This window comes from Orycteropus afer, unplaced genomic scaffold, assembly GCF_000298275.1.
Source record: "Orycteropus afer afer isolate SDZICR_OR568_19922 unplaced genomic scaffold, OryAfe1.0 scaffold00048, whole genome shotgun sequence".
NCBI classification, from domain to species: domain Eukaryota; kingdom Metazoa; phylum Chordata; class Mammalia; order Tubulidentata; family Orycteropodidae; genus Orycteropus; species Orycteropus afer.
The window spans coordinates 9,831,029-9,849,071 of record NW_006921635.1 but is presented as its reverse complement, the minus strand read 5'-3'; the positions used below and the strand labels follow the sequence as shown (position 1 = coordinate 9,849,071).

At 49.9% G+C, this 18,043-nt stretch overlaps 1 protein-coding gene across 1 annotated transcript in view; it reads left to right on the top strand.

Annotated features, from left to right (window-relative positions):
- MED13L (mediator complex subunit 13L) overlaps positions 1–12,559 on the top strand; it is a 314,961-nt gene extending 302,402 nt beyond the window's left edge. The window contains exons 24-31 of the mRNA XM_042780578.1: positions 78–301; positions 477–619; positions 3,282–3,440; positions 4,862–5,038; positions 6,149–6,306; positions 8,652–8,813; positions 11,427–11,539; positions 12,427–12,559. Of these exons, the coding sequence (XP_042636512.1) occupies positions 78–301; positions 477–619; positions 3,282–3,440; positions 4,862–5,038; positions 6,149–6,306; positions 8,652–8,813; positions 11,427–11,539; positions 12,427–12,559 (1,269 nt within the window). The remainder of the gene's footprint in view (positions 1–77; positions 302–476; positions 620–3,281; positions 3,441–4,861; positions 5,039–6,148; positions 6,307–8,651; positions 8,814–11,426; positions 11,540–12,426) is intronic.
- Positions 12,560–18,043: the final 5,484 nt, after the last annotated feature.

Genomic DNA, 18,043 nt, shown 5'->3' with positions numbered 1-18,043 from the left:
TGCGCGATGGGTTCCACTCAGTGCTGCTAGGCTGGCCTTGTGTGGATCCTGGTGACTGATTCTGACTTTGGTTTCAGCGGCCCAGCCCAATCCAGCTTTACTCCCCTCCCTTTGTATTGGCTCCAATCAAAGACAAGCAGACAGAGTTGGGAGAGACGTTTGGTGAAGCGAGCCAGAAGTACAACGTGCTCTTCGTGGGCTACTGTCTGTCTCATGACCAGCGCTGGCTTTTGGCTTCCTGCACTGATCTCCATGGGGAATTGCTCGAGACCTGCATTGTGAATATCGCTCTGCCAAACAGGTGAGGAGCCTTGGTGTTCAGGGTACATGTGCATTGATGTCCTGCCTCTCCTCAGGTGCCAACCTGTTTTCCTGTCCACATGCCATGGGTACAGTGTGGGTGGGTGGTTTTTTGGAATTGTCTGTATACTGACTCTGACTCACTGGGGCCTCTTCCTTGTTTTTCTCTCTTTGAGATCACGGAGGAGTAAAGTATCTGCCCGTAAAATCGGACTCCAGAAGTTGTGGGAGTGGTGCGTTGGCGTAGTGCAGATGACGTCTCTACCCTGGAGAGTTGTGATTGGGCGGCTTGGACGTCTGGGCCACGGGGAGCTTAAAGGTGAGCGAGTCCCAGAGCAGGTGGACAGGGGACGACATTGGACAGGGCTGAGCTGGTGCCAGTAACTGATTTGAGAGAGGAGTGTGCACGTGGGCAGCACAGTGACAGGAGATGACATTCCCAGCCCTGGTAGATGGAATGAGAACCTGCATTTTCTCAGGGTCCCCACAGACTCTCACGCAGATGGGGAACATGTACAGGATAAGCCAGTGATTTTCAAACTTTTCTTTAGCAACAGAATTATTTATGCAAATGAAATATTAAATATTGAACCTCAACATATAAAAAAGTAAACTTTTTATTAATGTAAAATACTCGATAAATTCAAGTTCCTGACCATTACTTATGCATTCAGTCAGTAGTGAGGACCAGTTCGTTTTAACACACACTTTCTATCAGATGGTGAGTGGTGGCTGCAGCCTGAGGAGTCTGCAGTTTCCTGCTGGTGTGTTCCCTACAGTCGATGGCAGTTTCCGTATTTCTGTACTTTGATCTGGCAGCATGGTCAGACACGCATGATCCACTGCACTGAGTGGTGCAGACAGGAACCGACTTTCTTCACCTGGTCGTGCAGGCCCCCTTAAGTCTGAAAGCTTGAGAGAGGTGGGAAGTTTTCTTAAGTCGAACTCCCAGCCATCTTGTAACCCAGCAGTGCCACCAGCAGCTGTGTGGCGTGCCTCTGAAACTAGCATGTCTCTTGGTGCTGCTGTGTGTACATTTTGGCGTGGGCAATACGAGTAGGCCTAGGCTTGTAAAAAGCCTTATTAACAAACAGCGCTTTGATAGGAAGCTTGCAACGTGTATTTAGTTGGCAGACTTTTCTCCTCAGTTCTGCACAATAAACGAAGCTTGTATCCCAAATCAGCTTGGTGGTTTTTAGTCTGAAAGTCCCTTAGGGCAGGGTCAGCTCTCTGTGGAGGGCCAGAGGGAACACCTCAGCTTTACAGGGTTTACCACATCAGAGTGGCTGCGGACAGTTCCTAGATGGGTGTGGCCATGCCCCAGTGAAAGGATTGACAAAAACGAGGAGTGGGAAGGATTTGGCCCTCAGTGACTTCCTGAGAAGAAATTCCTGCCGGTCACACAGCTAGAACTTCCACTGCACAAATTGCCTCCATGAATTATTTTTTTAGGGCTTGACCTTAGTTTATCTATATGTTACATAATATTGAAATAAGCATTTTAGGCATTTGTCTGTACAAACTTTTTTTGAGGAGGTGGTGTCCTGTGGACCAATAGAAAATATCCTTCTTCTCCAGTTTTGGAAGAACACCGTACTAGACTGAGCCTGGTGTCAGCAGCCTGGAGGACCTCCCTTCATTTCCGTCAGAATCCCTGTCTTCTTCCCGGTCTGCTTTTTAGTGTCTTAAAGGCATTGGGCTGTTCTTTAACCCTTGGGAAAATCTGCAGTAGAGGAGAAGGGAGGGTCAAACCCAACGCAGTCTAGGCCCTGGGCGTTTGGGCGTTCCTCAGGCGTCCCTTCCCTTGTGTGGTTTGTCTAGGGGCACACACTTCCCTCTTGTCCCCTGAGGAGCGTGTAAAGGGTGGTTATAAAAGCCCGTCAGAGATGGAGAAAGCAGAAACCTGTTGGCTGATCCACAGACCCTTGGCCAGAGCTGAGGTCTGTACCACTCTGTGCTTCTGCGGGAGGCTATCAGATAGGACCCTGTAGGTTTCCCAGTCACCTGTATGAATCTGTCTTCATCTTCAGCCTGCGTGTAACCAAAACCTCGCACTGCCTCTCCCTTCTCCTTTGGTTGGAAATACGGAGTGTGGGTTGGTGTGCTTCTCTGCTTTGTGAACCGGTCCCGCGTGCTCCTGAGACAGGTGCTTTAGCCCCATCAATGTGAGCTCGGTCAGCACAGGAAACGTGCTCCCTAGCAGGAGAAGCAGCTTGTCTGAGAAAAAGAGCGAGAAGTCAAGGTGTGTGTGGCGTGGTGTTCCGTGGTGGGGTGGCGCGGCATTCTTGCTGCAGGAAGCCCACCCCCTTCCATCGGTGTCAGGAAGGGAGCGAGAGGCCCAATGCTTCCTGCCTGCAGGTAGCAGCATTGTCCCCTGTCTTCCGATCACACATGCTGCTTTGCTTTGGAGGCAGTAAACGAAACTGGTGCTCTCTTCTTCAGCTGTTCGATTAGTGCCACACTGTGTGGAGCAGCCCCCGCCCCCACCCCCGGGGGCCTGAGTCCCCCTGGGCACTGTAAGAATGCTGCTTTCCTGTTTGTGCGGCTGCTAGGCATTCATGCAAACAGCCGGTTGACTGCAGTGCACACACCTGAGGGTAGTTCTGCAGTGGGCTATGCTGTCGAGAAAGGTGCCAGGAGGGGCAGTGAAAGGTCAGGTAGAGGAGGAAGGATCAAACAGCAACCACTGGCACCATGGAAAAGCATGTTGAGTGCCTGAACCTTCTGCATCTCTGCTGGACCTGGCCAGGCCGTTCCTGACGGGACTGCAGTCCTCACGGCAGGAGGCCTTTGCTGCTTGCTTAATGAGGTGCACTAGAGGCCAGACAGCATCTTCTCCCTTATTGACAGAGACCTTGTATAAAGTCATATTCCTGTTAGGGCCCATGCTGGGAAATGCAGTGACCAGGCTAAAGCGGTCAAAGGCTGACCCCCTCCTTGTTCTGCATTTCTGAAGACTATGAGCCTGACTCTGGTTTCAGATTGGAGCATCCTCCTGGGAGAGTGCTCCCTACAGACAATCAGCCGACGGCTCAAGGACGTGTGCAGGATGTGCGGGATCTCCACCGCAGACTCCCCTTCCATCCTCAGTGCCTGCCTGGTCGCCATGGAGCCGCAGGGGTCCTTCGTAGTGATGCCAGGTAAGTCTCCTGGTCCGAGCCACTCAGTGGCACCATGTTAGCTCAGTCCACTCACGTTGTGCACAGACGAGGACAGAGGCACCTCCATTATGCCTTCATGAGGGGATTGTGCTTTGGACTCTAAAAACAGCACCATGGAGAGTGGGTTATGATCCTATCCTTGTGGATCATAGTTTGGGGCAGAAACCATACATTCTGGGTAGAATTGAGAGCCCTTAAGGTCGTGGCCAAGGACTCTGGCCTGACCCAACTTACTGGCAGTGTGTGAGAATCACCCTCCAAGAAGCTACTGAAGCAGACATCAGCATGGGTCTTACGTAGCCTTCTGAATCTGACAGCATCTCCACATGGCCTCCAGAGGATCTTTAGGGGTCTCTAGTACAGCTGAGGCTGGCGGTTCAAACCCACCAGCCACTCCTCGGAAGGAAGGTTGGGCAATCCTACTTCTGTAGAGATACTGCCTCAGAAACCCAAGGAGGGGTCGCTGTGAGTCAGGGCTGACTCGATGGCACATAACAACAACAACAACAGTACAGCTGAGGGTGTGGTGAGTGAGGCAGGTAGGGCTAACACCTCAGCGGTACCTGGTACACAGTCGGCTCTCTGTAAGTGGAAGTGCTGCTGTGTAGATAACCCGGGCAGCACAGCCACAGAGAGAAAACCTGGCTGGTTTTAAAAAACCTAGTAACTAAGCAATGTTAGACCTGGCTAGCCTGCTTTCACCATCCAGATACTGGTCTGCTCATGTGGGAGATCTTAGTCCTGGCTCCCAGAAACAGAGTGTGGTTGTGTGAAGATGGGGTCCCTGTGTCAGCCCTATGAGCAAGAGCGCCTGGCCTGGCCTGCTGCTGAGCCCTCAGATAGCCTTGGGCTCGTGCCAGTTGGACATACACCATCACCTCTGTGCTTCTGTCCTCACCCACAAAAGGGGGAGAGGAGTTCCTGCCTGGGTGGCTGTGATGAGTCGGTGAGGTAAGCAGCAGGCAGGCTGTGGCCGAGTTCGGCCTGGAGCGAACAATGCATGTTCATGGTAACGATTGTCAGTTGAGGAGTAGCGTGTCGACAGTACTGTGTGCTTCAGGAGAACAGCGACTTGTAAGATATGAGTAACTGTAGGAGGAAGGAAAGTGGGAGATTGACTTCTGGAGATAGTTCTTACGTAAGTAATCAAGCAGATCTGTTGGACTGATGGTGTTTGAGCGCAGCCTCGGCCGTGTGTGATGAGGCTGGGGTAGCACAGCCCCATGCCCCTGGGCTGACTTCTCTGAAGGGGGTTCAGCAAGCTGAGTCAGCTGCAGTGAGTGTTTGTCGTGACGGTGTGACAGCCCCCTCCCTCCAGACTAGCCCTTCTGAAACTTCACTTCTGGAGTGGTTCACTGCTGCACAAGGGGTGTTGATATGATTCCTTCTCTCTTTTGAAGATGCTGTCACCATGGGCTCTGTTTTCGGCCGGAGCACTGCACTGAACATGCAGTCTTCTCAGCTCAATACCCCACAAGATGCTTCCTGTACCCACATCTTGGTGTTCCCAACGTCATCGACCATCCAGGTGGCTCCAGCCAACTACCCCAACGAGGATGGCTTCAGCCCCAACAACGGTGGGTGGGGGCCCTGTGCGGACAGAGGTGGCTCAGCAGTGAGGCCTGGGGCTGGCGGAGGGCTCCTGGGCTGCTCATAACACATGGGATAGCAATGCTGAGACTTTCTTTTTTCTTGAAGCTTTCGTCCCAGGCTATGCTATGACAAAGACCAAATACATACTTGCCTGTCTTGGGCAGATAACTCCTCCCTGGTAGTGTCCCACACATGAGTGTCAGTCTTGGCAGTAAATATGTACGTGTTAACCTGATTTGAAGCCACGGACACTTCCAGGCAGTGGGAATGCAGTGCCTGCCTCCAGTCCCGGGAATCCCATGTGCTGGGAACAGCTCCTTATTTGATTGTCCTGAAGGAGCTCCTTGAGTTCGAGGATCTGGAAGGCATTTGTTAAGAAATGGTCACTTATCCAATGTAAAATGTACAGTGTTTTGCAGCCATTTAACGGCTTTGGAAAAGCATTTACCAGCTGCCAGCATTTCCCCACATTAGATGAGAAGGGGCGAGGATCCCGCCTTGTACACACAAGTGTGATCACAACACAGTCAGGGTCTGAATGGCAGCACCATGGCAGGCACGTTTCATGGGGACAGCCTGTAGCTGACAACTAGCCCAGGTTCTGTCCCTGTTGTTTCTGCCGTGAGCCCACCTTCCTTTCCTGACGGGGGAGACATGGTGGTGTGATTGCTCTGGGGAGAGGCCTCCAGCCCCAGGACACGAGCACACCCATTGGTGTGCGCTGTGTCGGCCTCAGTGGGATTGCAGGTGTTAACTGCATGCCTGACTGGGGCCTGTTGGTGTCTTGGGAGGCATCAACTTTAATAACTCAGCTGCTTTAATTGTAATGATTGTGTTGCCTCTATAGCTGTTTGCACTTTTTGTGCCTTTGGAAGCTGTGCAGGTGTGGGTTTGTTTTCTGTTCTCCAATTCTCCATTCTGTTCATGCTTCATGCTAGGAGACCACTAAGGTATGAACTGAAGGAAGCACCACTGAGTCTCAGGACGGTGTTAACATGTGTAGCTCTTGGTCACAGACTGACAAAACAGTCCATTGGCTAAGCAAGGCCTATGGATGATCTTGTTAATTGTGCTTTTTTCTCTCTCCCCTCTAGATGATATGTTTGTTGACCTTCCATTCCCAGATGACATGGACAATGACATTGGCATATTAATGACGGGGAACCTCCATTCGTCACCCAACTCCTCCCCGGTCCCCTCTCCAGGTTCTCCCTCTGGCATTGGTGTGGGCTCGCACTTCCAGCATAGTCGGGTAAGAGGAGTGTCCAGGAGGCTGTTTCAAGCAACCTTGACCGTCAGGAAAAGAACCTTTGGGAGTGGGGCGAGTGACACTCCAGCTGTTGCATTTTGAATGGAATCTGAAAGAAATGCATTTTGTCTGATGAACAAGTTTTGTCAGAAAAAGTCCTGTTAACAGCTGCAGGAGTTTTATTCAATTGTTGTTTTTCTTTGCAAAAGTTAGTTTGGGTTGCTTGCTGCTTCCCTGTTACTTTTTACCAAAGTAGTGACTTCAGAGAGATTGGTTAGGCAGCCCTCCCCATTTAGCGTGCTGTTAGCGTGCCGTTAGTGTGCTGTCAGCGTGTCGGCTGGAGCAGGCATTGTCACCAGGCCTCTTCCCCGCCCTGGCCCCGTGCAGCTCTCCGCCAGCACAGCCAGCGATGGCAGGAGGCTGGTTGTAGAGGAGGCCCCTGGGCTGATCCAGAGGACTGAGGCCAAGTGGAGCTTGCAACCAGCCTCCTCTTAGATGCGTCAGGGGTGGGCCAGCAGACCAGCGTTAATATGGTTCTGCTGGGGCTGTGGGACTTTGTTCCAAAGCTGCGTGGGTCACCCCCTTCCTTTTTTTTTCTTCTTTGTTTAGGTTGTTGGGGGCTTAAAGGGCTAAGACGATGCAGGTAGCTAACACAGCTGAACCAGACAGATAGGAGCACCTCTGCTCGTACCCATGTAGACACTAACGTGTACTTTAGGGGCTCTGGTTTCTGTTAGATGGGACTGTTGCACTGAGTTCATGAAAGGAGAGTCAGTGCTCTGTCGACACAGAGCTGAAGGAACGCGAGCTCTCACTGTCCTCATGGTGCCACCTGCCCACCCCTTACCACCCCCTTCTGGAAGGAAGGTTTTAAATACTTTCATTTCCTCAGTTCATTGCTGGTTGATGACCACTTACTGATTTACTAGAGATTGTTGGCATGGCAACCAAGAACAAAACATTGGGTAGTTTCAATTTAGGATTAACGTGATTCTAGAGGCGGTGGGTGGTGGTGGTGTTTACATGTCGTAGAGTCATCTCCGACTCATAGCGACCCCAAGTACAGCAGAACGAAACACTGCCCGGTTCTGTGCCGGCTCCGTGATCCTTGCTGTACCTGAGCCCATTGTTGTCACCACTGTGTCCATCCTTCTCGTTGAAGGCCTTCCCCTCCTTCATTGACCCTCCCCCTTACCAAGCATGACATCCTTCTCCAGAGAATGGTCCCTTCTGACAACATGATCAGAGTAGGTGAGAAGAAGTCTGGCCATTCTCGCCTCCAAGGAGCATTGTGGCTGCATGTATTCCAGGACAGATGGGCTAGTCCTTCTGGTGGTCTGTGGGACTCTCGGCATTGTTCAGGATTCTAGAGGTGGAGCAGCTAATAGGCACGTGCTGGCGGCAGGTGGACCCGGCTCGGACTGCGGCGGCGTGGTCCACCACAGACCCTATCTCTCTGCGAAGTGGGAACGGCAGCACTGGCTCCCAGAGCCTCCATTAAGAGCTGGTCACTGACTTGGGGTGTGCCTGTGAGGAGCAGGTGAGCCGTGCTGCTTCTCTGTCTTTGGAGCCTCACACACAGTCGTTACCTGAGTGTCAGTTGACCGTGGGCCCTTTTCAGTGCTGAGCAGCTGCAGCCAGGGGACTCCTGATGGCTTTTGACGCTCCTCTTTGTGAGCCATTGAGCAGTCTTTGATACCCAGTTAAGCATTGTAACAGGAAAGGATGTGGACATGGTTAAAGTTTTCATTTTTACAATTCAGAACTCACACAGTTTGATGCAGTGGTTGAGGGTTATTTTTCCCCTCTAAACAGAAGACTTTTAAATACAAACAACTCCTTATTGCTTACACGAATGTCTGTTTGCAGCCTTGAAGCTGAAAGGTGAGGACGCAGCTTCTCGTGAGCAGGTGGCTTGCTGCCAGCAGGCGTTGCCTTCTCCTGGCTGGTGTTTGAGGCCGGCCAGGTGTGCACGGGGTGGTTCTGGCTGGTCATTAGGCAAAGTGCATGGACATGGAAGTGCCTTCACCTGTCAGAGCACACGGCCTCCACCATCAGTTTGTTTCCTAATAATGTCAGTGATCAGAGTTTACATTTAATACAAAAGAAACCAGAGCAGAATAAGCGCATACTCGGCGCCTGACGCTGCCGTGCTGCTGCGTCTTCTGCCCGAGCTGTGGGTGTGTCAGGTGTCTGTGGGTTTGCCTCTCCTGGTCACCTGGCCTTTCTGAAGAGCTGTTGTCAGAAAGGGGACTAGACGCTGCAGAGTGGGCTGGCGGCTGGCGGCCGCCGACGCTTAAAGCTTTGTTTGATGAATGCTGATGCACTTGCTGGCCTTTGTTTTTCAGAGCCAGGGCGAGCGTCTTCTTTCAAGAGAGGCCCCCGAGGAGCTCAAACAGCAGCCTCTGGCCCTCGGGTATTTTGTGTCAACTGCCAAAGCCGAGAACCTGCCCCAGTGGTTCTGGTCGTCATGTCCGCAGGCTCAGAACCAGTGCCCCCTCTTCCTGAAGGTTGGTTTGGCATTATATTAAGAGATCACCGAAGTGGAGACTTTGTGGGGACTGGCTGGGTGATTCAGGTTCTGTCTCCAAAATCTGTCTGATACGCTGTTGGCAAAGTTAGGCTGGATGGAAGGGTGATGTAACTGGCCATCCTGCTCTTCCTCCCCGGCCTTCAGGGCTCGCCACTGGAGAAAGGCAAGATGCTCACACACAGGCTCCCTCCTCCTGGTATGTTTCTTAGAACCCTTCATCCAAATGAAGGGACAGGCAAAAGATCCCACACTCCAGTTTAGGGAAGAGAAGCCGGAATGGAGTCCATTTGTCACTGACAAGTTGGCAAAAAGCCAAAGGCTGGACACCATCCTGTGTAGCAGCCCCACCTCCAGGGAACAGATACTCTGATAAAAAGAAAAATGTCACGTGTGAAAGACCAGAGAGCACCTGAACCCCTCAGTGAGAGAGTGGCTGACTCGCCCGTGGTGCAGCCATACCGTAGAGCAGTGACTGCTGATCCACGAAACGATGAGGGTGAGATTTACAGACACATTCTGTGGATTAATCTGTAAGACACACATACCTGTACATGCGTCTGTTCAGATTTTACTGAAAACAAACAACGGAAGGTTAAACCAAAAGCTAATACGGTGAAACAGTTTTCTTTTCCCAATGACTTTATTGTATCATTGTGATGCTAAAGAAGTAATCTAAATCCATGTACCACATCTTTTTTTCTTGTGCCCACACATAATGCAGGAAAATAGGCAAAACACACTTAACAGAAACAGTGTGCATGTTATTTGCATAAGATGTGGTAATGTTTATTTTGAATTAGTGTGAGTGTAGATTTTTCCCTTTCTCTCTGTGGAAGTTACCACTCGTCCACTACGTAGACGACAAAGCTCTGGAGTGAAACGCCCAAGTGCCGTGGCCGTGGGCCCTGAGTTCCATTGCTCACTGCAGAGACACAGGTCTTTGATGAGGGCCGAGTCACGGCAAGAAATGAGGAAGAGCCTGGGGCTCTCGTCCTGCTTCAAAGCACACAGGTCCCCAAAGATGATTTAGGGTCATATCGAAGGACCCAGGATCCGACTTGGAGAGGGGCTCCCGTTGGCCAGAGGTGGGAAAAGAATGATGCCAGAAAGAGACTGGACCAAACCCAGGGACAGAATTGTACTGGGGAGAAAAGTGATGACTTCTGAAGGTACTGGAGCTCTGGTAGCATAGTGCCTAAGGCATTTGACTGCTAAGCAGAAGGCTGGAGGTTCAAACCCACCAGCCATTCCTCACAAGGAAGATGGGGCAATCTACTTCTGCAGTGATACCGCCTTGGAAACCCAAGGAGGGGTCGCAGTGAGTTGGATTTGACTCAATGGCAGTGAGTTTGGTTTTGGTTCAGGGCATAGAGTCAGGAATCTGAAAACTGGAGAGAGAGAGTCCACATGTATGCCCTTGCTTGCATACTGAGTTACCTCGTGAAGTAAGGCCAGTGGGTGGCCTGTGCGGTCAGTGGCGCGTGCCAGTACCAACTGAGCCTGGTGGTCAGTCTGTAACTCCAGTGGGACAAGCCGATGGGGGATGCAGCAGCACCCATGACGTATTCTGGGCCCTGGCCCTGAAAAGAAGTGGAGTCAGAACCTAATAGGCCTCTAGGGGTAGCTTTCCATCTGTGGGCAATGAGAATTGCCCACCACCAGCATCGGACACTCCCAGCCCCGTGCAGACGGCGTGCTGTCAGGAGCGAGCTCTCCAGGCACATCCTGTGCAGTGGGCAGGCCAGGCCGGCTCATGGTTTTAATAAACCCAAATGTGAAAAGACATTTTTGAGATGATCATGGAAAATTGTACATAGACCGGTTATTGTTGTTGTTGTTGTTATGTGCCGTCGAGTCGGACCCGACTCATAGCGACCCCTCCTTGGGTTTCTGAGGCAGTATCACTACGGAAGTAGATCGCCCCATCTTCCTGCCGAGGAGTGGCTAAAAACCTAAATGAAACACACTGCTGTTGAGTCAAATCCGATTCATAGCAACCCCATAGGACAGAGAAGTAATGCCCCTAGGGTTTCCAAGGCTGTCAGTCTTTATGGAAGCAGGTTGCTCTGTGGAGCAGCTGGTAGATTTGAACTCCCAACCTTTTGGTTAGCAGCTAAGTGCTTTAACCACTGTGATCCCAGGGTTCTGTGTGACAGTTGTGTTGTGTCTGAAAGTCCTTATCAGCAGAGATACCTGCTGCGTTATTGGTAGACAAATGGTGCAGTGTTGAGGTTGTGTTCTGCAGTCGCCCAGCAGAATGTGAAGGATGGGAGTGACTGTTGAAGTGGGTTACACGGGGGCATGGGGCTGCCTTCTGTAGGGTTATTCTTGCATGGTTGACTGTTGCCATTAAAAAGTCAACAACAACAACTTTTAGGAACGAAAAGAGAAAAAAAGGGGCCCCAAAAGCTAGCTTACTGTTTCCAAGTCAGGATCACACTGGGTCTGTCTGATCTGGGTAACTGGGCACAGACCCACAGAGGCCCTGCCTGTGGAAGATGCAAGTCCGTGGCTCCCGGTGGGTGCGGGCCTGCCCGGCCTCCACGCCAGGGCTGTGCAGACAGGAGCTAACATGCTTGTCTCTCACCAGGCGTCCCTGCATCACCACATTTCCGTAGCACAGACGGATGAACTGCTCCCCTCCAGGAACTCTCCGCGGGTCCCACACCCTCTGGACTCCAAAACCACCTCTGATGTTCTGAGGTATTAGACCTGGGCAACGAGGACTGTGGCGAAAATGTTGTAATTGGATTCCTTTGCTCGTGTTGGAGTCTGGTATTTGTGGGAAAGACGCTGCCTCCCGGCGATGGGACAGAGACGAAAACCAGGAGGGGGCCGTTAGGAGACTAAGTCTGGGCCCTGGAGCCCTTGGCAGTGAAGGCGTTTCTAACCCTCCCTGACGGTTTACATAAATAACATGAATAGGACATAAATTCCACTTTGGGGAAATGCCTCCCAGAGGTGTGTGTTAATTCTGTCACACTTTAGCAGGCCATAAACGTTCTTTATATAGTGTGAGAAAATACAGACTTTTTCTAATGCTTTCTAACTCTGAAATGATTACAGTTAAGCACCTGACCAGCATGATCTTGGCTTCCAGAGCCTCGAGAACACTGCCCAGCAGCACCCTAACGTGACCCAGAGTCACAGTTCTCTGGTGCCCCGTGGGTGCCATCAGCCCACCCCATCTCACAGTGACCCGTTCTCTAACAGCCATGTTAGAACAGTTAGGAACAAGAATGGTGAAGCTTAGTGATATGAAACTTGAGTCTGTCTCTACGCTACGTAGTTATGTCAGTGTGCTAGTTACCTGTATCATTAGTATATATTGATGATTTGTTTTAGAAACGTTAAGCCTTAGAAATGCAGTGCATATCTTCTCCTCATAGTCTGTCTCCACTTGGAGCCACTGCGTTTCGAGTGTGCAGTACCACACTGCCTCACCTGCTATGTAGCTCAGGGGGGAGGGGACCGTGAGCGGGTCAGGATCTGCCTCAGGCCTGCTCCCCGCGCCTGTCTGCAGTGAGCGGTCAGGCTGCGCGCTGCCAGGCCTCCACGTGCCCTGGCCCTGACTGCCACCTCTCTTGCAGGTTTGTCCTGGAGCAGTACAACGCTCTGTCCTGGCTGACGTGCAACCCGGCCACCCAAGACCGGACTTCCTGCCTCCCTGTCCACTTTGTGGTGCTCACTCAGTTGTACAACGCCATCATGAATATACTTTAACGGAAAAGCACTTGTTCTCTGGGCCTCAGTTTCTCTCTGGCAACCTCAGCCCCAGGAGCCTGCTGCACTCTGCAGACACCGTCTTCTCCTCAGACTACCCTGCAGTCCTGCACTGTGACCCCGTCCACAGGCACAGTCTGCAGTGTTCCCTGTGAGGGACACGCCAACACTCCGCTCGTGGACCTGGAGCAGACCTGCAGCCCGTGTTCCGGTGTGTGCCGCCCCAGGCCCCGGGTCCACAGGAAGGTGGTGTCGGTTTAAGAGGGAAACGAGACAGCATCCTTTTGCACAAGAGCCTGTTTTCAGTCTCTGTTTAGAAATTCGGGCCGTGGAGCCCTCTGGGTGAAATCCTCTGTAGCTGGGGTCTGGCCTGTGGGTTGCCTGAACTCAGAACCAGGGACAACTTTAAGAATAACCAGCTCGAGCAGTTTCCTGGCGGGGTCTCTGTCCCTGCTGTGCTCTCATCTGGGCCGGCACAAGTGCTCTGGTGACTGCAAACCTGGGGTAGACATGGACGGTCTAGGGACATCTTACTTTTGTTTATTTATTTGTTTTATCCTCTGGGTTTTGATTTTTATTTTGATATTTTTAATTCCTGAGGACCAGGTACAGTAGCTGAAACCCAACTCAGATCCACCATAGGATTCCTTGACTACATACCTCTGTCCTAGAAGCTGAAAACGGAGAGCAAACAGACTGGGGGGAGCGTGCCTAGAGAGCCACTGTCCAGAACCACCCAGCAATAGGTTTGTTAAGAACAAACTGGGTTTTAAAAGTCCTACCATGTTCCTTGTTAAAGGTGGCCAGCGTTTCATGGAGGATGACGTTTCTGTACACAAGGCAGTTCAGCCCTACCGTGGCTATAGTCACAGTGGAAATGTATTTTCCAGTGAATCCTCATGGGAAGCCAGGCCTCGTGTACGTTTCACAGTCAGACTGTTTGCTCAGAAAAGCAGTCATGAATCCGGGGACTTTTCTGGACCATAGGAACATTATTTCAAAGAATTATTACAACTTACCATTAAATTAGTGCTTGAAGTTGAGCCTTCATGGTGGGACTTCTTTAGAAGCGCCTTTTAAAGCATCCATGGCTGATTGAAGTATTTTATGACTCCTCATTCCAGGCCCGAGAGGGTCACCTTTAAGACTCCGTGTCAAACGCTAGTGGTTGCCAAGCGCTCGCCCGAGGGGCAGTGGGCGTGGGCCCGCCTCCGGGAGCAGCACGGGCCAGCTGTGGAGAGAATCGTGCAAAGTGTGAGAGTTCTTCCAAGACTTCCGCATCCTGGTTATTAACAAAAAAGGAAAAAAAAAAATGTAATAATTGATACGATTTTGTAAAAGTATTTTTCTTGAAATAATCTAACGTTTAAAACATTATATTAAACACAGAGTTGGGGGGGAGGCGAAAGCAGAGCCGTCACTGTAAACGGAGGGTCTGTTCTCTGTCTCGCCGGCTGGGGGCGACTTCCGCAATGTATAGCTTAGAAAATCTGATCTATCAAACCGTTTGTATCTAATGTGTACAGTGTAAAATTGACTTTAAAAATATTGCAGTGCTATTTTTTCTTAATCAGAAAGGAAAATTCTCAAGGCCTTTTGAAGAGCATAAAATGATGAAGATTGTAAACTTGTATAAAATTATCTTGGTGAGAAGACAAATTGTAAAGTAGCTATTTGTAATCTTTTTCCACTTTGGGGTTGCTTTTTTCCCAGAATTCATCAGAACTTTGAATTTTTTTTTAAACAGGCTGTTTTTAATGCAGGGGCTTTTCTTCCCTAGAAACCCAATTCTAAGCAAAAAGAAAAAAAAAAAAAACCTACAAAAATTAAAAAAAAAAAAAAAGGCAGCAAAGGGTAGTTTTCATCTGGTGTCTTTTATTTAAGTTTTTTAAGTTAAAAGTTGGTGACATATTTATACGTTTTTGTGCAAAAATAAATGAATGGCAATAGATTTTAAAAAATCTTATGTACTTCTGTGTGAAAAAAGTCTGTATAATATTTCCCTTAAATATGCATTATTTTACTTGTGAGTTTTTTACTGAATTAATCTGAAACGTACAAGCCCTGGATTTGCTACAGAGTGAGAAGTTATTATTATTATTTTTTTTTATTTTTAATTTTGGAAATTCTGCAGAAATCAGAACTCTTACCATGGTTTGAACTAAAGACGGGAAAGGGGCGGGCGGGTGGGCGGCATGCTTGTATGTGTATTTCAGAACCCTTTTTAAATGTAAAGGCTGTACATTTCCAGGAAGTGCTGGATTTCTTTGGTTTCCTTTTTTCCTTCAAGCATTTTGCAGTGAGCTTCTTTTCTATATAGCAAACAATTTGAAAGAATACAAATATGTGAAGTTCATTTAGAAACACCTACAGTACAGCGTGGTACAGTACACTAAAGGACTTTGATACAAAGGAGCAGTGCTACAAGGCCTCCATTTTAAACGTCATTCATACAGACCTTGTGGACGAGAGCTATATACTTTTACACACTTTTTTAGAGGAATAAATTATTGAATTACTGAAACATTGAGTGGCTTTTTTCCCTCCCGGCTTGCTGCTGTAATACGCTCTCTCCACCTCTCCTCTAAAGGTGTGTGGGTTTCAGATTGAACCCCCCGAAACTGGGAGCCAGGCTCTCCTTTCCTAGACCCAGTAACATGGCCGTGGTTTGGCTGCCTCGATCCCCACCAGCTCTTCTGGGGTGCTGTCCTCATCCTCAGAGGTACAAGCTCACCGTTGTGCAGGACACACGGAACACACAGACTCGGGGTGGCAGCGTGGTGCTGGTCTGAGTCAATCAGATCTACCTGGACTCCCAGCTCTGAGCTTGTGGTTGATGGTAGAAAAGCATACACATCTATGGTTGTAGCTTCCTCCCTTCTTGAATAGGAGTGCTGGTGGCGCAGTGGTTAACTGTTCGGCTGCTGACCCAAAGGTCGGTGGTTTGAACCACCAGCCGTTCAGTGGGAGAGATGTGGCGTCTCCTTCTGTAAACAGAGCTTTGGAAACCCTGTGGCAGTTCTGCCCTGTCCCCATAGGGTCACTGTGGGTCAGGATCAATTCGATGATGCCGTGTTAGCCCTTCTAGAACAGTCCCACCAGTTCACTGTGGTTCCTTAGAAATGACAGCTGCACCTCTCTGCTGTTTCCTGATTCACACAGTGCCTGCAGCTGGTGACGCTGGCGGAATGCCACAGATCACCACCTCTATGGAGCCCACTATGGCCCTCCCCTGCCTGTGTTCACTTAGGACGAAAGCCACGTGCTCTAGGAGGACTCGGGGTGACTGTACCGCCCTGTGCAGTGTTGCATAACGGTAAACAGGACAGGACAGCGGACAGTAATGAGCTGAGTAACCGGGGAGGCCTTGACTTCAGTTTCCCTCTGTACTAAGAAACACACGTTGCTCTGACTGTAACACTGTCTGAATCTAGAGAGAAACTAGGGAGACTGCTCAGACTCATTACATCACCTGCAAAATGTGGACGAGGCGGATGCCATGGGAGATGCTTTGCAGGCTGAAAAGCTGTGTCCTTGTGGTTACAGTGCGTGGAGAAAGGCTGAGAACGAAGGCCGGATTTCCTCTGAAAAGGAAACACTGGCCCACGTTTCAGCCAGTCCCCACGGCACGTATCATGGCCCTGCAGAGCAGTCTGAAGCCCCCCACGTCTGTCGAGTTTCATGTCATCCCTGTGTCTTTAAGTCATCACACATGGATGGTCCTCCTCGTGCAGGTGTTAACCCAACAATTAGCACCTGGTGGTTTTCTTTATGGGAGGGATGTTGTTTGCATAACCACCACTAGCTGCACCAACTTGGCCCCCAGAGCTTGATCTCTGAGGTAGGGAGAGTGATTTGGTGAATGCATTTAAACATTTTGCAAATTAGATCTGGATAAATCTGACCAGGCACATTAGCAACTGTCAGCCTGCCAGATTTCATCCCTCCGAAGATGCCACTGCGTAAAGTTATGTTCCTGCCATCAGGAGCTTCTGGGGTAAGTGACTGGTTACCAGCCAGTGTCCAAGAGCTACTCCAAATCGTTGAGAGTGCAACGTGCCAACAGGTGCCTGTCACAGCAGCCTTCTAGGACTCACTGTGGGGGCGGGAACCACACACCGAACGCCCTCTTTGCCACTTGTCGTTGACACAGCACCAAAGGCACCATGTAGAGGCAACTGCTTCCACTTCTGAATCCACTACATACTCAAAGCCTAGCAAGATGCACCTGTGACGTGGCAACATGCTCTCTCAGTGTGGCATGGCTCTCGCTGATGTCCCCTGCACAGAAAGGTCATTTCAACAGTAATGATTTCATGTCGTTAGGACCTAATGAGGCACCATTAGCAAAGTCTGCTGTGCCGGGTAATTGTGTGGTTGTAATGTTTGCCCTGGGCATGCCACTCTGCTTGGAAGCAGACTGGCCAGTTTAGAATTCTCAGGTCAAGCTGAAAGGCATGTTGACACGTTCTGCTTCTGGCTGGAACTGCGAAGCCACGGGCAGGTAGAGAGCAGCTGATAAGCGGGCGCTTTCCTCTCCCAGGAGGCCGTCAGGCTGCAACACTGGCGTTCCCATGGCAAGGCCGTTTCCTCAAGGAGCCTAAGTTGCCAGGTGATAGGAAGACAGTGGGTCAGCCCCACTTTTTTTTTTAAAAAAAAAAAAAAAAAAAAACAGGACACCCTGGGTTTTATTCATCTGAAAGGACGTGTCTGAGCTGTCAGTCCGTGGCCTATCTGATCTGGGTCTGTCACAGGAGCACTTAAAATCCCCCAACCGTCCCCAGAGCCAAACCTCATTAGACCAGCAGCCCTTGGGCCTGCCCCGGCCTCCTGGCCAGTCAGGTCCTCAGTAAAACTGGCTCCCCAGAGCTGAGAGCTGGCACAGGACATTTCTGCTCTGGGGACAAATCCATTTAAACAGTTGGACATGTCTACTGGTCATTGCTGTGTTAACTGAGCTTGAATGAGCTTCAACATACAATACTTAGAAGCGAGCTCCCGTTGTGAATCACACTTAAGTTCACTTAGTGGTTCGTGGTCCTTATTCATTTACATGCATCATTTGCATACATGATTACCGATCTGCTTCCTTTTAATGATAAGTATGGTTTTTGAACATAAGTTTATTTATAACTGCCAAGAATGGAAATTTCAGAACACTTAATTGTACTCATGAGGAACCTGTACATAGACCAGGAAGCTGTCGTTCAAACACAACAAGGGGATACTGCATGGTTTAAAATCAGGAAGGGAGTGTGTTAGGGTTGTATTCTTTCACCATACTTATTCAATCTGTATGCTGAGCATGTAATCCGAGAAGCTAGATTATATGAAGAAGAACATGGCATCAGGATTGGATGAAGACTCATTAACAACCTGAGATACGCATACGACACAACCTTGCTTGCTGAAAGTGAGGATGACTTGGAGCACTTACTGATGAGGATTGAAGACTACCATCTGCAGTATGGATTACATCTCAAC